Genomic DNA, 21,030 nt, shown 5'->3' with positions numbered 1-21,030 from the left:
GGGGAGGAAGTGGGAATTGGAATTGGTATGTAAAATATAAAAAGATAGTTTGCTTTTTTAAAAAAATAAAAATTGTCAAAACTTGAATGGGTTTAGGGAATTTGGCTCATGAAATACAGATGACAAATGTTTTAAAAATTCCATTGTCGACATGTGTGATATTAGAACACTCTGTCAAGTATACATGGAAGAAGACTGTTTTGGTAAGGATGGGGGAACTTTTATAGACACCAAGTTCTAAGCTGCACTTACAGCCATGTCTAAAAATTACCCTAAATGGGCTCTTCTTTTTGAGTCATTTGAAGTTTCATATTTTATTTTTGAGACTATACATTCTGTAAGAGTAGGATAACTCCAAATTTAATATTCAGTGTAACAAGTTTTCCATCTCTTCTTGGTTTGTATTATTTCTCTCTTAATGCTATTATTTTAAAAAATCTAAATCTGGGTAAAAAGTCATTCTTTGAGAGAATTTTTTTTTGGCTGCTTTTCAACTGATATCCTGAAGTCAATAAAGGTCAGACACTGAAGAAGAAGAAGGAGAAGGAACTCCCTTTGAAACTACAAAGCAGAAACCTCTGGAACTCTTGGAGCTAGGCTGCAGTGAATCACCTGTAACTTCCCCTGGACAGGGCTACTCTGTGGACAGCTTAGTCACACCGCACAGGCTGTGTGCTGACATAGTTCAGCACATGAGGTTATGTCTTAGTGAAAGGACGTGCTCTGACTTCTGGGAAGGATGTCTATCTGCTGCAAACACTTGCAGGGACCCCCACAATGCAAGAGGAATGACTCTTTGGAAGAGCACCAGGTTTTAAATACATGTAAGGAAAACCTTAAAATCCTTGAAAACAGATTGTTAAATTCTGACCACCAATTGAGAGTGAATAGAGAGGGACAGTCAGAATAACAAAAAGAGAAATCTGAGTCAGTTCTTAGAGAAACAAGGAGTTGTGCAGCAGTAGAGTTAAGAATGACTGTATTAAGCGTGATCCAGTCTTGTGCTCAAGTGTCCTTGCAGCCTTTTATTTTAGCTATATATCTTGTGAATTTTCTTTAGCTATTCTAGAAATCTTTTCCACACAAACACAGTGAAAAGATCAATCATTGCTGTGAGCTCCCAAGGTCCAAATGAGGAGCAGAAGGAGGGAGAACATGAGCAAGGAAGTCAGGACCGCGAGGGGTGCACCCACCCACTTCTCCCAACTCCTCTCAGGCCCACACCCCTTCCCTAGCCACACAACTTTGTGTTCTCTTTATTTTCATTCATCAACTCCACTGTGCTGCTCATTGTTCTTCAATGCATGACCTTCTAGAGGAATATAGTAGACTATTGGGGCAACATTTTCTTTTTGCTTATTAATCTTTTTTTGTTTATTTTTTTTAGTTGTTGAAAAAAAATTTCTGCCTCCTCCCTGTTTCCCATTTCCCTCCCCCTCCTCCCACACATCGCCCCTTCCCTGCACTCCCCTCCCCCTCTTCACTCCCCCCCCACTCCATTCCCCCTCCCTCTGGAGAATGAAGAGCAGTCCAGATTCCCTGCCCTGCGAAAAGTCCAAGGTCCTCCCACTTCTATTCAGGTCCAGGAAGGTGAGCATCCAAACAGGCTAGGCTCCCACTTGGGGGTGAGGTGGCATGGGGCTAAGGGGAAATGGGGTGAGAAACGTGAGAAGGGGAGGATGGGGGGAGCTTGGGGGAATGGGAAGGTTGGGATAAAAGAAGGGTAGATACGAGAGCAGAGAAATATATAATCTATTGGGGCAACATTTAAAAAAAAAAGTGGCTCTCTTCCAGCAGCTATCAATTGCTAGTGGATCCCTGGCTAGGGACAGGACTTCATCTCTACCTTACCTCTCTGTAATGAGATCTGGTCTGGTTTAAATTGTACAGGGCTGTATATACTGTCATAGCTGTGAGTTCATAGGTACACCTGCTTTGCTTGGCCTGCAGGACACTTCCCCAAAGTCATCCACTGCTTCTGACTACTAGTCTTCTCACCCCCCCCCCCCCGTTTCCACAATGATCCTTGAGCCTTGAGGAGTGGGGATTCAATACAGATGTCCAATTTAGGGATGAGTGTATTTCTTAAATGCCTTTCTCACTTAAGCCTCTTACCTGTGGTATGCAGTCAGTATATGCAAACATTGATTTAAAGCGGTCATCCATGCTTATATGGTAAAGCACACACATTGCTATTTGTTTGTAGTTTTCATTGCCTAATCACAAAAAAAATATCATGGTTATAATGAAAGATGCCATATATGTATATATACCATACTCAAGTTAGTAAAGTTATATATAAAATACTTTTAAACTGCTAAATCAAATATTTATATAACCTTGATCCGGAAAAATTTGGAGATCCTTATTTCAAATCTGGATATTTAATCACACTTATATTAACTGGGCAGTATAAAGACAGATGTCCATTTTACATGATATAATTTTGGGAAAAATAATTCAATTTCTAGAAATTTACTGTCCTCAGTAGCCTAGTATAAAACAGATTGGGTCATTAGTCTCCTCTCTCTTACAAATGAATAAAAATACAAGATTAATTCGGTTGATTTGCAGTCACTAGGTAAAAGATACTGTAAACAAGTATATTTGAGTTCTAAGTATTAAAGCCTGGATCATCAGTGAATTGCTGAAACAAGTAGAATAACACCAGTTTAATCACGAACTGCTAAGATCACAAATTCATTACAGTCTGGGGAATGTCCCTGGAGTTCTGAGGTAATAATATTCTGGGCTAGGGATTTCACTCAGTGTAGAAAGCTTGCCCAGCATGCATAAGTGACTTAGTCTGATTCCAAGATTCGCATGTATAACAAGGTAATGATAGCAATAGTGACTAACAGTAATCACGCATTAAGCTTTTAGCATGCAAAAGAGCCATACTTTAGACAGATGGCCCAGCACTGAACCTTCCTTCAGAATAGTCTTCAGTTGACCTTATCATCCGTCACATGAGGAACCTCAAGCTTAGAGAAAGTAGATACTGATCATATAGCATTGGAAAAGTTGGGCAGAGATTTAAAACAGGCCTGTCTGCCTTCAAAATCTCTTGCCAGTTATAACAGTTTTAAACATTTTTATATCCTAGGGAGGAAAATTTTTACCACATAAGGTATTATCAGGTGCCAAGAACTTTAAACACTATTAGATGATCAAATAAAGTTATTTCTCAAGTAACATTCTTTTAAATTGAGAAAACATATCTTGTAAAATTGGTTGTTTTTTAGCAACTGTGACAAGGGTCATACTATTTCCAACTCTTCCAGGAGGCCATGGCAGGAAGATCACATATTCAATTCCTGGCCTACATAGTGAATTCAAGGCCAGCCTGAAAATTTAGTAAGACCTTGTTCAATTTAAACAAACAAACATTAAAAAAAAAGTAGGCCCGAAAGTGTAGTCCCTTGGTAGAATGCCTGATTAGCATGTGTACAAGCCCCAGTCCAATTTCTAGTTATGTCCAAACAATTTATACCAGCAAGAAAAATAACTCCAAAACCAGATTAATATATATTACGTGCTTTAAATATGAAAAGACAAGTAAATATTTTTACCTTGAATAAGACTATGAATTAATAATTCAACTGCTTAGAACAGAATGTATGTGGGAAAGAAAAGTTTTTTATACCTGAAATATTTATTTTTTCTTTATAACATTATAAGAAGTTGAAATCTGACTGAAGGAGAGAGTGCAATTTGTGTTGCTGTTTTCAGACAGGGTTTGTTTTTGTAGCCAAGGATGTCCAGGCTGTCATGTCACAGAGATCCACCTGCCCCTCTTTCCCAGTGCTGGGATTAAAGGCACACGCTACCACACCAGCTAGTTTGGACTGTTTTAAGGTAAATTTCAGATCTCTTATTGGAAAGTGGGAAGAGTTGAAGACCTTGAAAGACGAGTGGTGTGAATAAAGAACAACATCTTAAAGGTACAGTTAGGAAACAGTAATGGAGGAGGAAGTAGTATTTAAAATCTTAAGATGGGGGCCAGTAATCCAATGGCTATACAAAACATAGTATTTATAACTATTATTTATTTGAGAGCATGAATTATATTTGGAGAGAATTATGGTGTAAAATTTATGACATTATTTCAAATAATATAAAAGCAGGCATTTCTGATTCCAGCAATTTGAGACCACAGCAATCTATAATTCGTAGATTTTAAGAATTGTATTTTATATTTTGGCATTTAATAATGCTTACCTGCCACAGAAAATGTTTACATGGGTTTTATGGTATATATGTGCAAAGTAGACCCATTTTAAATCCTGTTTCCTCCGAAGGCAGGTATCCTAGCCCAAGGGACTGAGCAATTACAACATCTTTTAAACTAGACACCAGGGGAACTCTCATACTCTGTAAAGGCAACCATCTCTTGGTTTTCCAGTTATTTTCTACAAGAAACATGGGCCAGATGGTATAATTTTCTCATCAGGATTCTTGAGATGTAAACTCCACCTAACCCGGTACAGCCCTTCTATACATATGGCAGGTCTTCCAAACAGACAATCCTTTAAGAGTTATTTATATCAATTTTCCCTAATGGCATCACAAGCAAAAACAGGCTTCTAGCTATTGGTATGTTGGTGTGATGCTCAGGGCTCTGTGAATTTTGAGCACAGCAGAGGACAGATGGAATACTTTGAGAAGTATATCTTAATAACTGGATGTGAATTAGCCAAATCTGTTCAAGTAATAAGAGTGGGCTTGAAAAAGATAGCCCAGGTATTATGATTCCTATGGTATTTATGGCTATAAACATGAATCATGACGAGCTCACTGGCTATTAAATGCAGAGGGTATAGGCACTTTGATTGGATTTCCTCAGAAATTCACTGTTAACTAGCTGGGTCATTCTTTGAATGAATTACTGAGTTATCTTAGTATTTGAGCAGCCAGTCTCCCCCAAACTGTTCACTCCTAGCTGAACAGTGTTAATACCTCAACAAACAGGTCATTAACTCCAGTAACTGGTTTTGTGGGAATTGCTGCACTTACAAAGTATAGTCAAAAGTTTATAAGAAGTATTGCCCCCCCCCCCACCTTCTTTTTAAAGAAATTTACAGCTGTAGCTCAGCTGGAGCAGCTGAAGTCAGAAGAAAATAAGTTTTCTGGGCCACGCTCACAATTGATTTTCTGCCAACTAAAGAGAAAAACACATGCTGATCAGTTTTGCGTTTTAAAATGTCTTCATTTATATATTGCTGAAGTGATCAGTAGAAACACTACTCAGTCACTAATCTTGTAAGACACTGGAGATTTTCCACTCACAGATCACTCAGGCAGAAATGTGAGCTTTGAACATTAGAATACAAACCCAAATGTCTGCGCTTGTGACAGACCCAGTTTTACACCACAGAAGAGAGTGAGAATACACATTATGAGCCATGTTATTAGCCAGACTCTCATTCCCTTCTATACCCATGTCATCTTTGTTCAAAGCAGAACACTCCAAGCAAAGAAAAATAGGAACAGAAGCACACACAGCACAGCATTAGGTGACATTTTATCCTGAAAATGCCCTATGAATATAGCATGCTGAAACTGTCTAAGATTAATACAGCAGAAGGGCTCTTAATGCCTATTAACAATATAGTATAAAGTAAATGTCACAGACTAACAACCTCTCAGAAATTATCTGCAGCAATTATTGAATACAATTATCTTCTATATCAAAATATACTAAAATACATTTAAGATTATCATGCAAAATTATTTTCTGGTATTACGGATAGAACCTAGGACCTCAGGTATGCTAGATAAGCACTTTACCAATGAGTCACATCTTTATATTTCCATATAATTTACTCTTAATTTATTATAGTAAACATATAAAGATTAAGTATATTTGGTTTAACTTGAAATTTGGACAAACTAATTTTTAAGACTGCAACTCTACTGGCTGCTCCTTTATTTTACAATAGACTTATTGACAGCAGATATATAAGGGCTTGAACAGAAACAACACAATAATTTTAAAACGAGTTAAGTGGGAAAAGCAAAAACATCTCTATGGTCCAATGATCAGTATGAAAGCCCAGCAAGAGTTTTGTGGTCAAACTGCTGTATTCAGTTACTTATCACAATGAGAAGCAAAACTGAAAATCTATCATTAAACTAAACACTAATTTAATTATACATTAATGACTGTTTCAAGTACTCTAATATTCAAAACTGATAAATTTTCATTTTTAAAATATGTTCAACTAGTTATTTTCAACAGGTCTTCAATAAGTTCATTGCCTTGTTTATAAATTTTTATTGTGCCCCAAGAATACTATAGCAACTTGTTTGTAATAAACCTTACAATATGGCCGACTTCAGATACAAATGACATAGACCAAAATAAAGCCCTTAACAAGGACTGATTTCCAGCTCAGAGTCCACACTACCCACTTAATGTGCTTTGGCCAAATTTCACCATGTAGGATGGAGACACCCCAGGCAATATTCACACACACACAGTATTAGAACCAGCTGGTGATAGAAGAATCTTAGGAAAAAAGGCTCCTCGATTTAATTGGGAAAACAGGAGGAAGCATAAATTTTACTGCCATTAATAACTTCAAGCATCGTGATATGGTTCTACTTCAGCCTGAAGGGGACATGTGCTTTTTGTTAAAGTGTTTGCCACATCTGACCCCTATTGGTTGCTCACTTGATCAGGTAAGAAAATATAGGTTTATTTACAGGATAAATGAGGCCTATTAAAATTGAACAATGCAGTAGTCTATGAGGAGCTAGGTTCTGAAACAGATGTGTGAAATTCCCTAACAGTTTGGTAATAATAATAAGGCAAAACTAAGTTACTCTTTTTTTCTTTCTAAATTGCCTTTAATTTTCTTAAAGAAAAATATCATAAAAGCAAACTAGTCTCAAATAACTAGGTTGGAAAAACATTAATCTGACCATTTCCAGTTTTTAATAAGCCTAAAAGGCCACTCCCAAGGCACTGGTGCTCTTTCTCAAAATAGACAAGTTTCATTCATTCATTTATGAAGTTGTTGGCAAATTAAAAATTAATTTACCAACACACACAGCATACACACACACACAACCTGGTGAGAGAACGTCAAAGATGGTTGGAAGATAACTTTGCCAGCTTTCTTTAAGGCATATATGTGAGAGAATGGACATAAAAAATAACTTTTAGTGTCTATGTGGTCAATGTTTACACCATAAAAGTACCTTCTGGTGATCTCCAACAATAATGGGAATCAGGATTGTGTAAACTAGAATAGTCAAATATCTATCACTTAACTCTTGACCTGGATTAACTCCCTTCATTCTGATGAAATTTTTCTATAAACCAAGAAAATGCTGTGAATCCCAGAACATTAAACACAATCCAGGAAAAATAAACCAGGCAGTGCTATCACCCTCAAACCCAGGTTTGAGTCTGCTCATAGAGCGAGAACCACTGTATCAGTTAAGACTCCTAATAATGTCTGTCCATGAAGACTACATCCGACACCACTCTCACTGAAACTGTGCAGTAGGCTCAACAGAAGCTTTGGAACCTAGGACCCAATAAAGTTAGTTCATGCACAAACCAACCAAATAACTACCTAGTTACACTTTAAACTTTGAAAAACCAAGGTTTGTGCAGATAGAAATTTGATTCAAGACTTAAATTTTGAAGAAAAAGAGAAGGACAAAAACAGTCATTTTTCTGGGTGCCTGTAATGCAACAACTAGAGGTCTGTGGTAGGAGGCCAAGTCTAGGCAGAAAGCAAGACCCGATCTTAACAAAGGAAGAAGGGAAGGGAGGGAGGAAAGAAGAAAAGAAGACACAGAGACAAAACATACATATGTATGTAAAATAGATTAAAAGCTATCTATGCTTTTAATCATCAGTGCAGCCCTGATGATTAAATGAGAAAATGTTTGAGGTAATTTTTTTAAGTTAACTTACCTATAGGCTCATAAATATGTGAAAATGCTTAGTAAATGCTAGTCTCAAATAATATAAAATGTGAATCAAATTCTTCACTTTTAAAAAAAACATTGTAATTTTTGCTTATAAATGAGTTAATGGCTATCCCGGGCATTAGTTAAGCACTGTAACTTCTAAATAATTATTCTTATATTTATTTTTAACTATGTGTCTCTGTGTTTCTGTGGGGTTATAGACACAAAAGTGCAGGTGCCCCAGAGCCCGAGGCATCTGATCCCTGGGAGCTGGTGTTATGAGATATGTGAGCCACCTGACATGGGACTAGGAATGAAACTTGGGACTTTGCAAGAACAGTATGTGCTCTTAACCCCTGCCCCACTTTTGAGTTCTTTTAAAGAACATTTTGCTACCCAGGCAGGTGGTGCACGCCTTTAATACTAGCACTGAAGAGGCAGAGGCAGGTGGAACTCTGTAAGTTTGAGGCTGGCCTGGTCTACAGAGCTAGTTCCAGGACAACCAACACTACACAAAGAAACGCTGTCTCAGAGGGATCTCTGTGAATTCAAGGCCAGCCTGGTCTACAGGACAAGTTCCAGAACAGGCTCCAAAGCTGCATTACTTAGACACTGGACAAAATTTTATGTACTTATGTGTACAGAATATTGAAACTTTGATGAATTCATTTGTGAGTTATAGTTTTGGTGATTAATATAGGATTTTTCAAATAAAAGATTATACAATTTGGAAATAAAAATGATTTTTACTTTAAAGAAGCTAGAGAAACCCAGTCTTGAAAGACAAAAAACAAAACAAAACAAAAAAACTCCCAAACACCCTATCTCAAAAAACCAATGAGAGTTAAAAAGAGAAGATGAGAGCGAGTTACCTGTGGGGGTTGAGCCATGATTTTATTTTCTTTCCAATGTGTTAGAAACCAATATTTGAGTAAAATATAATAAAAAAGAAAAAAATTTAAAAGATATACAATACAAAATAAATGTAAAATATTGTTACTACATTTAGGCCACAATATTTTATTTAGTCAAACTGTTGGATATGTAGTTTCAATTTCTGGGCTTACTCATTAGAGACCGGTAATAGATTAAAAGACTAATAAATAGATTAAATTGTTCAGTGGACCACACTTGGAATATAACTCCTGTCCTAATGAATAACAACTCATTAATAGAAGTTATGTGAGTGAAATCAAGGTACTATCCTAATGATAACTAAAGAAGGCAGATGATGGAAAATGGTTTTGGTTCTACCATATCTCACTGTGCTATTAGTATCCCATTCTCTTTCTTCATCTTTATCACAATGAACATGTGTGAGGCTTTCTAGTTACCGAATTAATAGAAAGCAATTCTCACACCAGATACTCTGAACAAGCTTTTGGGATAGGTCCTACTTTGCTTTCCATTTTCTAAATAAGACAAAAGGTTGAGCGAAGATCAACTGATTGACCCAGTATCACTCAGTCAATAGAGGGCAAAGGGAAAGTGAGTGCATGTCTCTTGATGGGTGTTTCTTTCATCCATTTACCCACCTAACTACACACCAAATACCGACAGCCTATGTTCTAGTCCCTGGGAACACAGAAGTGAGGAAAAGTAATACAACTTTATTTTCATGAAACTGACAGTATCGGAGCCATGATGGGTAGTGGTGGTGGTAATTGTGGTTAGTAGTACAGCAAGAAAACACATGATCATTATATAAAATATCTAAGAAAGACAGAGAAAAATAAACCAAGAGCAAAGTGACAGCAGGCTTCAAAGTTTAAAAATGTCATTAAAATTAACCAGACACTGAAGCATGACAGAGACAAGACAATAGGCCATGCAAAAATAGTAGGAACTGACATTTCAGGTAAAAGGACCAAGAAGCAGTAAAGGAAGAATGCTTCTTGTTGTGTTCGAGCAACAGCCAAGGAAGTTGATGAGGCATCAGCAGAAGGGAGAAAGAAAACACTAGGGGATGCAACAGAAGAAGTGAGGAGACAATATTCAACACAAACATCTCGGAGGACATTTAACGGGCTCTGACGCTTTGAGATGTGTAAAGTTATTTGATGTGGGAGTGATTTCTTATTAATAAAGAAACTGCCTAGACCCACTTGATAGGCCAACCCTTAGGTAGGCGGAGTAAACAGAACAGAATGCTGGGAGAAAGAAGCTGAGTCAAGGAGTCGCCATGATTCTCCCACTCCAGACAGACGCAGGTTAAGATCATTCCTGGTAAGCCAGCTCGTGGGCTACACAGATTAATAGAAATGGGTTAGATCGATATGTAAGAGCTAGCCAATAAGAAACTGAAACTAATGGGTCAGGCAGTGTTTAAAAGAATACAGTTTCCATGTAATTATTTCGGGTAAAGCTAGCCGTGCGGGCGGCCGGGTGCCAGGGACACAGCCCCGCTGCTCCTATTTCAACAGAGTGGCGCCCAGACGTGATGGACTAAATCCACTTAAAAACCTGAGAAGGCTTAAAAATAAGGGAGAGAGAATTTCACACAGATTTTTGCTGTTTGTTGGTGGTATGCTGTAGAGAGATTTCCTGATTCAGCAACAGCAGCAGAAAAAAAGCTGCGTCATTTTAAAGTGTGGCTTCCTAGGATTGTGCTGCCAGTGCAAACTCTGGCTTTAAAGCATTTCAATGGCTTTTATGGGACTGGATGTTTGTGTTCCCGCTTGGGATCGGAGGAGAGTGCTCTGAGACCATGCTGATGGCTCAGCGTTCCCGGCTCCCCACCTGCACCTGGGCAGATGGCAGAATCAGGCTTAGGCAGGCGGAAGGGCATGGCGTGTTTTCAGACTGTGCAGTGCTCTGCGTGTCAGATTTGGCTGTAACTTGGATGAAAAGAGTTTCTGTGCTGCAAGCTCAGTCTCAGAGTTAAACTGCTGACTGCAGTGCCAATGTGGACTTGCTGTGTGCCTGGAACTGTGCTCAGCTCAGGGGCACCAAATGGATCTGAGGCAGGAGCAACTGCTCCATGCTGAACTGTGCTGGTCAGCAGGAACTACCGTAATTACTGTAATAACAGCACAGTTAAGGTTTCGAGTGGGCAGGACACAGGTGGTACCGTATTACCTGTACATGGTACAACTTAAGTTTTTAAGAACTGCTTAACATTTTAAGAAATGCTCCTGGATACTAAAAAAATGTTACAGATTCACAATAAAACAGATTCAGACATAAAAGACCACACTGTTGGATGAATGTACGTAGGCTTGAGAGAAGAAAAAGAATATAGAGAATAAAGTTGATGGTTTAAAAAAAAAGGTAAAGTCTTTAAAGAGACAGAGTACAGATAGTTATAGATTAAAAGAAATAAAAAAATAAGCCACATAAAAATAGAAAATTCACAGAGAGTCTGGATTATGTACATTGTGTTTTCTTTAAAATTTTTGACTGTAAAGGAGCTAAGTACAGACAGACATTTCATTATATGGACTGCCAAATGGAACCAGAACGGATATCATAAGGGTATTACGATTTCAAAATTTGGGTCTAAGGATATGATGCTTTGGAGCGGGTCTTCTTTTGTTTTCACAGAGGACCAGACCCTGTGGATTGCATCTATCCCAATTTGGTATGATAGACCACGACCTCCCGAAAAGTTGCTGTGAACACCCTCAAAAAATTACTTCACTCAACTGCTAACTGAGATAAACCTGGCACACAGGTTACACCCTAAATGATCTGATTAACAGCGCCCCCATTCAGCAGGAAGCAGTTTGGAGAGAAAAAACTGCGCCCATGTTCCCAAAATATTGTTTATGAATGTTCTTTTACATTTAAAGGGGGAAATGATATAGGTATGAATAATTTGCATTGGTATGGATTTTAAGGTCAATTTTGCTATATGTATATGTATTTCTGCTCTTGATTAAGGTATTGTGATTGTGTAGTTCATTTTAAAAGTATAATGTATAATTAAGAAATATAGGTTAATGGGTAATCATCAGCAATAGTCAAGCTTGTAGTCATGTTAGTTAGATTTTCTAGATATATAGAGATACATTTCAGTTAGATAGACATTCTTCATATCTTTCAAAGGCTGCAGAATATGGCATTTAAAATATTTAAATAACTTAGGGTTTTTCATGACAATGAGACATGTCTGCTCCTGGCGGCACCAATCTACTTCGAGAGGAAGATGGGCATCGAAGAGGATCGTTATGGAGTTTGATAGCCATTTGGGCAAGAAACTGCTCTTGCCTGGACTGATGCATAAATTGGACACAAAGAACCCGCAGAGAGAGGACTGCTGAACTTGCCTAAAGGTGAGATGGTCTTTCGGGGTTCCTGATTCATGAAAGAGTCTGCGAGACATTCTGCAGGATATAGCAGAAAGTGACTGAACTGTCTTTGGAATTTCCTGCTTGATGAAAATGTCTGCTGGATACTATGGGCCTGTGGGCCGAAGATGGATGCCCCAATGGTACAAAAGAACTTTGGGTGACTGTACAGGGAGCGAGATGTCTCTGTCATTTCTAGAGTTTTCTTATTTCTTGTTTACTTAGGTAATATTATAGCCTTCTGGAGTCTTTGATGGAGTTGAAGAATGAATAGATAATCATAGTTTTCCTTAGTTATGATAAAGGATAAAATAGATATAAATATTGTAATTGTAATTCTTGCATAATAACTGTTTTGCTATATGTAATTTTACTATGTTAAAGTTAAAGCCTTTCTTTTTTGTCTAAACAGAAAAAGGGGAAATGATGTGGGAGTGATTTCTTATTAATAAAGCAACTGCCTAGACCCACTTGATAGGCCAACCCTTAGGTAGGCGGAGTAAACAGAACAGAATGCTGGGAGAAAGAAGCTGAGTCAAGGAGTCGCCATGATTCTCCCACTCCAGACAGACGCAGGTTAAGATCATTCCTGGTAAGCCAGCTCGTGGGCTACACAGATTAATAGAAATGGGTTAGATCGATATGTAAGAGCTAGCCAATAAGAAACTGAAACTAATGGGTCAGGCAGTGTTTAAAAGAATACAGTTTCCATGTAATTATTTCGGGTAAAGCTAGCCGGGTGGCGGGACACAGCCTGCCGCTCTTACTACAGTTATTGGAGGTTTCTGTTTAATTTCTTTTTTAGATTTCTATTTCTTGTTTTATGTGTGTGAGTGTTTTGCCTGCTTTTATGTATGTGCACCATGTGTGTCTGACACTTGTGGAGGTCAGAAAAGTGTGCTTAGTTTCTTGGAACTGGAATTACAAACAGTTGTAAGCCACTATGAGGGTGCAGAGAACTGAACTTCAGTCCCTTGCAAGAGCAACAGATGGTCTTATGAGCCCTGCCTCTCTCCAGTCCCCAGTGGTGGGTTCTGAGTAGAGAAGATTTTAACTTGGTCAACAGGATCACTCTGCATGCTGTGTTAACAGACTATAGGACAAGAGAGGAAACACAAGGACCAGTGAGAATGTTATTATTATGTTAAACCAGGAGAGAGTGTTGTGTCTGGGACCAGGGTCGTAGTGGTTCTATTCTGAAAAGAGAGTAGTCAGTTTGGATGCAGAGAGGGAGAAAATAAATGACTCAAGGACAAATGCCCCAGTTTGGTCATATTTAACTAGAAAGATGAAGTAACATTTGCCGAAATGAAAAAAGATTGGAAATACCGAGTTTTATTTACAGGGTGGGTAGAGATCATGAACTTAATTCTGAACTCAGTAAGCCTTTAGTGCTAACAAAACTTATAAATTATGACAATAGGAGTCAAGACATCAGAGAGGAGGCTGGTACCATATATTACTTTACTAATTTTCAGGGTCATCCTAAGAGGCAGGGTATTTAGATGGAATGGACAAGTTACCATTAATAAAACAGCTAGAAAATAAAGTCCAGGGTAAGAACTGAGACACATTCTAATGTGTAGAATGTGTACAGACTGGGAGAAGAGGCGGAAGCAGGAGAACGAACTTGACTGGGAACCTAGGTCGCAGGAAAAGCCTTAAAGGTACCAGCCGTATCCTGGAAAACAAATGGTGACAATTCCAGGAGGGGCCATTGCAGAAATGCTATCCAATAGTCTAGGAGCCTGTGTTGGGGGGGGTGGAGGCTGTAGGAGGAGAAAAGCGGGGAGGGACAGGAGGAGTGAGGTACAACCAGCTTCCTGCATCTGCCTTTCCCAATCTCATGGATGAGCCAGCCAGTGAGTCCCCTGCCATGTCCTGTCCCTTTCACTCCAGACATGTGCTCAGGATGGGATTGTTGATGACGAGGTGGAGGAGTAGAATTCTCACCTAATAGTATGTTAGTCATCCAGAATTTACTGTGCTTAGGATCACCTGTCTCTTTCAATTCCAAGCACACCAAATAAATTGGGAAAACATGAATAGATAATAAGGCAGGTGATCTAACAATGTCTAAATGTAAAATGTCTGGGTCAAAATGAGAGGGTTTGTGGCCTTACCTACATACAAATATAAGATTATTAGTAAGAATATGGGGACATAAAAGAATAAATAAGCAAATAAATAAATGTAATAACAAACCCATCAAAATCTAAGAAAACCCACATACATAAAAACCCAGAAAGTATATTCTGGCAAAACTCAAAAATGTCTTTTTAGTAAGATTTGAACTGCTAATCTGAAACTCGTGCATGACTCTACAGGATCACGAGCATGACATGAGCAGTGACGGCTGGAAAGCCAAGCTCCAGAGTACCAGTTTCCCAGTGTGGTCGTCACAAGACTCCGTTAGAAGGACTCAAAATCACATCATTCTAATGAAACCTCTAATGCAGTACTTTCCTACTTCATTCGAAAAGTTTTTAATTTTTCATTTTTATAGGTTTAAAGCTGATTTAAATAATGTATGATACCAGAGAAGAGTCTGAGGGAAATATTAGAGTTAGCTGTGTGTGATGAGGCTGAATGAATCTAAAGAGATGTGCAAAATGCAAAACAGGGCCACTCTTCTCACTCCGGGGCACATGTGTGAAACTAAAATTAAGTTAACAGGTGGCAGGTTTATTTATTTTCTCAAATGCAAAGATACACATGTTTAAGATGAGACTTGTATTAAACTTGAATTTAACTTCGTTTGGAAATGAAGTTAACATTTTAAAAACTGATGTTAGAACACTGCTCAATTTCAAAGGTATGCCAAAGCACCAATAAAGCTTAACTTTACAGAACAGTGCACTCTGCCAAGGTGTGGTTATTACTATTATTATGAAATGCACACTTCTGATGCTGTATCAGGAGGTGGCCTTGCTTTTTCACAAAAACCAATGTCATGATCAGCTAGCCTCTTCAAATAGTCAAATTTAGTCGGGAATCTGGGCTTGTTTCTGTGCTAATCTGACATATCAGTCTTTAACTTACAGAACTCCTATGCAAAAGTTACAGAGAATCTCAGCAAACGTTCGCCTGGTACATCAGTAAAACCTTAAGCAGTGTTCCCCAAAGCACTGATGAATGAATGGACTGTGACAGGAATTTCCATGTCACCTCCAAAGCTTGAATACTCTGACAGAAGGAAGCACTCTAGAGACACATCAATGAAAATGTCTTAAGGAGTTTTGACAGATTCTTACGTGAGCCAAAAACAAAAAAATCTTTAAGCACTTTTAGAAAGTTAACACTACTCAAAGCCAGAAAACATCATGCAAGTAAAGCCAAGCTTTCTAAGTCACTCAGTTTGCATATAATCCCACTCACTGAAAGAGCAGCATGAAATCTACCCTCCAAGACGGCCAAGTGAGCAGACCCAGGAGCTCTGCTCAGAGTATGTAGGGACCACAGAACACGAAGGCTGCTAACTGGCTGAGCAGGAATAAACAAAGGGTCCTTATGAAACATCAGTAAATCTTATAGTAGCTAAGAAAAGGAAGACAAAGGGATCTTATTTATATACAAGGTTTACTATAGAGCCAAACAAAATTTTGTAACAATTTAAGAATTAATGCCTTCTTTTCTCCACAATTAGGAACAGGACGAAACTATTCAAACAAACCAATTTCAGCAAAGACAGAAAAAAAAATCTAATAATTGTTTTTAACATTCCTTATCAATTCTTTTATGTGTCTTTGATATTAAAAAGGAAAAGCAAGAAAAGAGAGAAAAAGAAAAAAAGAAAAAAAATTAACTTTAAAATTGCTAAACAAAATAATTTATATGATAAAGTAATATTAAAATAACTTTTGATTCTATTTAATTTTTGATTTTCTCAGAGACACACATACTAAAAGAGCTGAGGTCTAACACAATTTCTCCTTTACCTTTAATAATTATTCAAACTATATAACATTTTAAGTGTTTGTGTTATTTCACTTCATTTCTCACCTACACTAAAAAGTGTGCAGCCTTTAAGGCCAATCTCACAACCGCTGGGGTTGCAGTGCACGAGTCACACACCCAGGAAACAGCGCGGTGTGAGCAGGGCTCTAAGACTCATATTCATTGTACTGTAGTTAAATCTATTATTAACAAAATGAAGAAGCTTAAATTATGGAGCCCTCAAATAATAAAAAGAAAATGGACTTAAAATTGATAATATTTTTTACTTAAACAGCATAAAAATCACTTCTGGAAACTTCCACTACAAGCATGGCCCCATGAAAGTGTCAAAACAAGGTTTTTCCATTTTCTTTCTATTTCAAGTTCATGGAAATCACTCTTAGGACATGCCAAAACATAACCTAAAATAACTTAGTTTATAAAAAGCCCAACACGTTAAAATTATTTGAAAATAAAAGAAACCTAGGGAAAGATCAGAAACAGTGACAATTTCTGAAGTCTAGAGGAGAACAAGTCTAATTACTTCCCCTGGTTAAACATGTTTTGGGGCTGAACATTACATCAATCAGTGAGCATAAAATTAATGAGTTCAAAATAATTATTATGTAAAAATAAAGTCAAGTATATACTGCACACAGAGGAGATATATATTGCTTTGTAAATGTTAAATTACATACACCAAATGAAATGTATTTCATACATATACATGCAGGTATAAACAAATGCTTGTATGCATATCATATATTCATTTGGGCACTGGATTGCAGCAATGTTAAATACAGCTTACTCTGAGTCTAAAGTACCTTTTCAAACCACAGCTTTTGTAACACTATCTTTTTTGTTTTTGAGACAGGGTTTCTCTATGTAACCCCAGCTGTACTGAACTGTAGACTAGGCTGGCATCTAACTCACACACAGAGATCCACCTGCCTCTGTCTCCTGAGTCTTGGGATTAAAGATGTATGCTACCACTGCCCAGCTAACACTTTCTTCCTATACTTTTTACATAGCTTTATGGCCAAACATCAAACATGTTAAATATATCACTAAAGATTCCCCTGGGAAGGTTAGTTTATTAAATTAGGAACTGAAGATTCAATTTTCTACACATAAACCAATATGATAACAAACGTAATATCAGAAAATCAAGTATATGTGAAATGCAATCTTTATGAACAAAGCAGAGAGGGACAATAAGGGAAGCAGGTTTGTTCATTTCAAAATGTTACAAGTCCATGCAGAAAGCATCAGAGCATTATTACCAGAATGGAAACCCCTGAGGAATTAATTTGGAATTCATTTAAAAATATACAATTCAAATAAGTTCAGTGGTCAGTTTCCAAAGTCTTGGGAGATTAGAAATAACACATCATTATATGAGAGGGAGATTGCTGCTATCCACATGCTCCTGGTACGAAAGCAATGAGACATGATGGCCAAGCAGAGGGGTAAGAAAACTATATTAAATGAAAATACACAACATCTTGAAGTCATTCAGAAAGTGAAAACTCTTGAGTATACTAATAATATTTATAGCCTTGTACTAGAAATTATCTTCAGAACTGTACACTTGAATAAAAGATAATGATATCTAAGCATATACAGCATAGCCAGCACCATGAAACTGCTTTTGCTAAAACATACTAACTTCTAACTCAGCCCACAGGGTAACTAAAAGCTGGGTAAGAAGCCTAAAGACAATGTTTCCTGGGATTATAGGAACAAGAGGGTCAGTGAGCACCTTTATGATAGCATAAGAATCCCAAAGCACCCTCGAATAACTGGCAGCTACCAGACTACCATGCAAACGAGAACAATTATTTATGATAGTGTGAAATCCCACCTCAACCCTGGAGAGCAAAAGAAATCACCCTGTGGAAACCACTGTACTCCCATGAGGACTTTCCGAGTCACCTCACAGGACAGAAACGAGACAATGACCAACAAGACAACAGCTTGCCCAAGACAACTTATTAATGTCTATGTTTTCCCCTCCCCTGCCGTGGGTCACTGAACTTCATCTCACTCTTCCCAGTGCACTGCACTGACTGTATCCTCTCACTGGTCTCCCCAATCACCCACAGGTCAGCCAGGCAAGTCTTGAGAGCCAGGGCTCTGGCCCTAAAACTCTGCTAACAGCTCCTGATCACGGTCTTTCAGTTCACACTTTCAATTACAACATTACTGCTTTAATAGTACGCGAAAGAAAATGTTTCAGAAAATATAGTCATAATTGACTTTAAGAGACTTGTTACAAAATGAAAGACTATATCCCTCACACCGCAGACACTGAAACCTGACCTTCAGGGTACAGATGTTTCAGGGTGGGACTCTTGGGAGGCAAATACATCATTGGGTGGAGTGCTCTCTGGAAGGATCATAGCATGTGTGGGGGAGTGCTCTCTGGAAGGCACATAGCATGTGTGGTGGAGTGCTCTCTGGAATGATCATAGCATGTGTGGTGGAGTGCTCTCTGGAAGGAACATAGCATGTGTGGTGGAGTGCTCTCTGGAATGAACATAGCATGTGTGGGGGAGTGCTCTCTGGAATGATCATAGCATGTGTTGTGGAGTGCTCTCTGGAATGAACATAGCATTTGTGGTGGAGTGCTCTCTGGAAGGAACATAGCATGTGTGGTGGAGTGCTCTCTGGAATGACCATAGCATGTGTGGGGGAGTGCTCTCTGGAATGATCATAGCATGTGTGGTGGAGTGCTCTCTGGAATGATCATAGCATGTGTGGGGGAGTGCTCTCTGGAAGGATCATAGCATGTGTGGGGGAGTGCTCTCTGGAATGATCATAGCATGTGTGGGGGAGTGCTCTCTGGAATGAACATAGCATGTGTGGGGGAGTGCTCTCTGGAATGATCATAGCATGTGTGGGGGAGTGCTCTCTGGAATGAACATAGCATGTGTGGGGGAGTGCTCTCTGGAATGAACATAGCATGTGTGGGGGAGTGCTCTCTGGAATGATCATAGCATGTGTGGGGGAGTGCTCTCTGGAATGAACATAGCATGTGTGGGGGACTGCTCTCTGGAAGGCACATAGCATGTGTGGTGGAGTGCTCTCTGGAATGATCATAGCATGTGTGGGGGAGTGCTCTCTGGAATGAACATAGCATGTGTGGGGGAGTGCTCTCTGGAATGAACATAGCATGTGTGGGGGAGTGCTCTCTGGAATGATCATAGCATGTGTGGTGGAGTGCTCTCTGGAAGGATCATAGCATGTGTGGGGGAGTGCTCTCTGGAATGATCATAGCATTTGTGGTGGAGTGCTCTCTGGAATGATCATAGCATGTGTGGGGGAGTGCTCTCTGGAATGAACATAGCATTTGTGGTGGAGTGCTCTCTGGAATGATCATAGCATGTGTGGGGGAGTGCTCTCTGGAAGGCACATAGCATGTGTGGTGGAGTGCTCTCTGGAATGAACATAGCATGTGTGGGGGAGTGCTCTCTGGAATGAACATAGCATGTGTGGGGGAGTGCTCTCTGGAATGAACATAGCATTTGTGGTGGAGTGCTCTCTGGAAGGCACATAGCATGTGTGGGGGAGTGCTCTCTGGAAGGCACATAGCATGTGTGGTGGAGTGCTCTCTGGAAGGATCATAGCATGTGTGGTGGAGTGCTCTCTGGAAGGATCATAGCATGTGTGGTGGAGTGCTCTCTGGAAGGATCATAGCATGTGTGGTGGAGTGCTCTCTGGAAGGCACATAGCATGTGTGGTGGAGTGCTCTCTGGAATGATCATAGCATGTGTGGTGGAGTGCTCTCTGGAAGGATCATAGCATGTGTGGTGGAGTGCTCTCTGGAATGAACATAGCATGTGTGGGGGAGTGCTCTCTGGAATGAACATAGCATGTGTGGTGGAGTGCTCTCTGGAAGGATCATAGCATGTGTGGGGGAGTGCTCTCTGGAATGAACATAGCATGTGTGGGGGAGTGCTCTCTGGAAGGCACATAGCATGTGTGGGGGAGTGCTCTCTGGAATGAACATAGCATGTGTGGTGGAGTGCTCTCTGGAATGATCATAGCATGTGTGGTGGAGTGCTCTCTGGAATGAACATAGCATGTGTGGTGGAGTGCTCTCTGGAAGGATCATAGCATGTGTGGGGGAGTGCTCTCTGGAAGGATCATAGCATGTGTGGGGGAGTGCTCTCTGGAATGAACATAGCATGTGTGGGGGAGTGCTCTCTGGAATGAACATAGCATGTGTGGGGGAGTGCTCTCTGGAATGAACATAGCATGTGTGGGGGAGTGCTCTCTGGAATGAACATAGCATGTGTGGGGGAGTGCTCTCTGGAATGAACATAGCATGTGTGGGGGAGTGCTCTCTGGAATGGAACATAACGTGTGTAGAGCACATCATGGGTAGAGAGTCCAGCAGCAGTCTTCCCACCCACACCACTCACACACATGCTCATGTGAGAACTGACCTCCCTAAGTGAAGGGCACCAGTTTTAGATTAATAAGCACGCAGATACACTGAAGAAAGAAAAAAGGGAAAGTTCCTTGTGTCTCAGTTTCCCCAAATACAAGCAATGCTGTATTCAAGGAAACATCTTCCACTTTCGGAGGAAAGGGAATTCACTCTAGGCCTTAAAGCAAGACCCTCCCCCATGTGAGCACCATGTGAAAGAGCACTGAACAGAGGTCCATGGCTAGTGCCCCTGGCCAGTGGCCTTAAACAGACCCTCTGGACTATGTCTGCTTGTCAGTCAGCGGACTGCTTTCATTGCCCTTGGTTTTACAGAGGATAAACGAAGAGCAGGTCAGTTCTAAGTGAGTGAAATCCAGCATCAGTGGACCCAACAGTCCTTGACTCCAGGCTAATGTCTACAGACAGAGCCTCCAGGCCTGC

At 39.4% G+C, this 21,030-nt stretch overlaps 1 protein-coding gene across 4 annotated transcripts in view; it reads right to left on the bottom strand.

Moving 5' to 3' along the window:
* The window catches only part of Kifap3 (kinesin associated protein 3), a 137,886-nt gene that overhangs the window by 68,086 nt on the left and 48,770 nt on the right, over positions 1 to 21,030 (bottom strand). For all 4 annotated transcript variants that reach the window (XM_075988446.1, XM_075988444.1, XM_075988445.1 and 1 more), the window contains exon 11: positions 2,116 to 2,216. In XM_075988446.1, coding sequence (XP_075844561.1) covers positions 2,116 to 2,216 — 101 coding nt within the window. The remainder of the gene's footprint in view (positions 1 to 2,115; positions 2,217 to 21,030) is intronic.

This window comes from Microtus pennsylvanicus, chromosome 10 (genome assembly GCF_037038515.1).
Source record: "Microtus pennsylvanicus isolate mMicPen1 chromosome 10, mMicPen1.hap1, whole genome shotgun sequence".
NCBI lineage: Eukaryota > Metazoa > Chordata > Mammalia > Rodentia > Cricetidae > Microtus > Microtus pennsylvanicus.
Note: the sequence above shows the minus strand (reverse complement) of the source record. Positions and strands in the feature narration are given on the sequence as shown.